Genomic DNA, 1,873 nt, shown 5'->3' with positions numbered 1-1,873 from the left:
TAGGACACGCGCTGCCTCCTCCCGTCCGATCGCACGGCCGTCACTCGGATCACCTCGGTCCCGGCCGCGCAGTTCTCCGCAACCACCACCTCGTACGTCTCGTTCTGAAACTTCAACACCGGCGCCAAGTCGGCCAGGTCCCCCACCCGCAACTCGATCAACCCCCGGGCGCTCCTCGGCGGGTTCCCCTTGTCCCTGGCCACCACCTCCAAGTGGTACGTCTTGCCGTTGTCCTGGGAGAGGGACAGGGCCGCGGTCACGGCCCCGGTGCTCGGGTGTATCCTGAATTTCGGCTTCTCCTGCTCGTGAAGGAACGAGTACACGATCTCGCCGTTCGATCCCTCGTCGATGTCGGTCGCCACCACGCGCACGATGTTCTTCTCCGGCTGAGTGCCGATCGACACCCGGGCACGGAAAGGATACTCCTCGAACACCGGCGCGTTGTCGTTCACGTCGCTCACACGTATCTCCACGGGGATCCTGCTGCTCCTCGCGTCGTACTTGCCGCTGTCCGTCGCCACCACCACGAACTTGTACGAACTCTGCCGTTCGCGGTCCAAAGGGCTGCGAACCGATTCTTATTTTCTTATCTCTCCAAAGGCATTTTTTCAAAGAGGGGGAGGGGAAGGGAAGGGAAGGGGTTCAATCGCGCCGAGCTGAGGAGAAAGAACGCTACGCGGTATAGCTAGACATAGCTTTCCTGCACCGATATGTCCGAGGAACATCATCGAATTCTCACTCTCTAGACATAGCTTTCCTGCACCGATATATCCGAGGAACATCTCTACTCCTTCTCTCTACTCCCTAGATATAGCTTTCCTGCATCGATATATGTCTGAAAAACGGCAACATCTTCGAATTCTCACTCTCTATCCGCTTTCCTGCACCGATATATCCGAGGAACATCTCTACTCCTTCTCTCTACTCCCTAGATATAGCTTTTCTGCACCGATATATGTCTGAAAAACGGCAACATCTTCGAATTCTCACTCTCTATCCACTTTTCTGCACCGATATATCCGAGGAATATCGTCGAATTCTCACTCTCTACTCCTAGACATAGTTTTCCTGCACTGATATGTCTAAGAAACGGGAACATCTTCGAACTCTCACTCTCTATTCTCTAGATATAGCTTTTCTGCACTAATATATGTCTGAGAAACGGGAACATCTTTGAATTCTCACTCTCTATCCCCTAGATATAGCTTTCCTGCACCGATATATCCGAGAAACATCTTCGTCCAACTCCCGCTCGATGGACGTAACTTATTTCGAGTTCATCGATCGGAGAAGCGAGCGAATTCGCGACATACGAACGATACGACGGAGGACGTCTCTGCTTCGTACGTGCGCGTAACGACGTTTAACGAGCGTGGAATAATAATGGAGCGAGTAGCGCGCAAAATAATCGACGCGGTTATTTACGATCGTACGACGAGTGGCAGCTCCCGATCGTGCTCTTGTTCCTTTTTTATTCGTTCTTCGGGGTCGAGCGCGATGCTCGGGGACGATATCGGTTGGAATCGGAGGTGTCGGCGATCGCTGCGATTCGAGTAATCGGAACGTTATCGATACCGAATCGTCGCGGCCGGTTATCCCGCGCCGATCTCTTCCGGGTGGTCCTGGGAACGAACGAGGGGAGAGAAGGAACGCGGCTAACAACGCCGATAGCAACGACAACGCGACGCAACGACACAACGACGACGACGACGACGACGGGCGGCCCGCCGCTCGGCTACCGATCCCGAGGGAGGGAAGAGATCGCGAAAGAGCGAGGCCAGGGGGATCTGGTTTTGCATATCGGCCTTCTTGCCGGCTGAAATAACGCATTGAAACGCCAGATGGTGTCCCGCTGAAATGACACACGGCTGTC

General features: G+C 54.3%; 1 protein-coding gene across 1 annotated transcript in view; it reads right to left on the bottom strand.

Annotated features, from left to right (window-relative positions):
* The window catches only part of LOC116185062 (protein dachsous-like), a gene marked incomplete at its 5' end in the record, with an annotated part of 18,909 nt that overhangs the window by 11,093 nt on the left and 5,943 nt on the right, over nt 1-1,873 (bottom strand). Inside the window, 2 exon segments of the mRNA XM_031508597.1 lie at nt 9-577; nt 1,045-1,123. Coding sequence (XP_031364457.1) covers nt 9-577; nt 1,045-1,123 — 648 coding nt within the window.

The sequence above is a fragment of the Apis dorsata genome, unplaced genomic scaffold (assembly GCF_000469605.1).
Source record: "Apis dorsata unplaced genomic scaffold, Apis dorsata 1.3 scaffold_92, whole genome shotgun sequence".
Taxonomy (NCBI): domain Eukaryota; kingdom Metazoa; phylum Arthropoda; class Insecta; order Hymenoptera; family Apidae; genus Apis; species Apis dorsata.
This window is presented reverse-complemented; position numbering and strand designations above follow the sequence as displayed.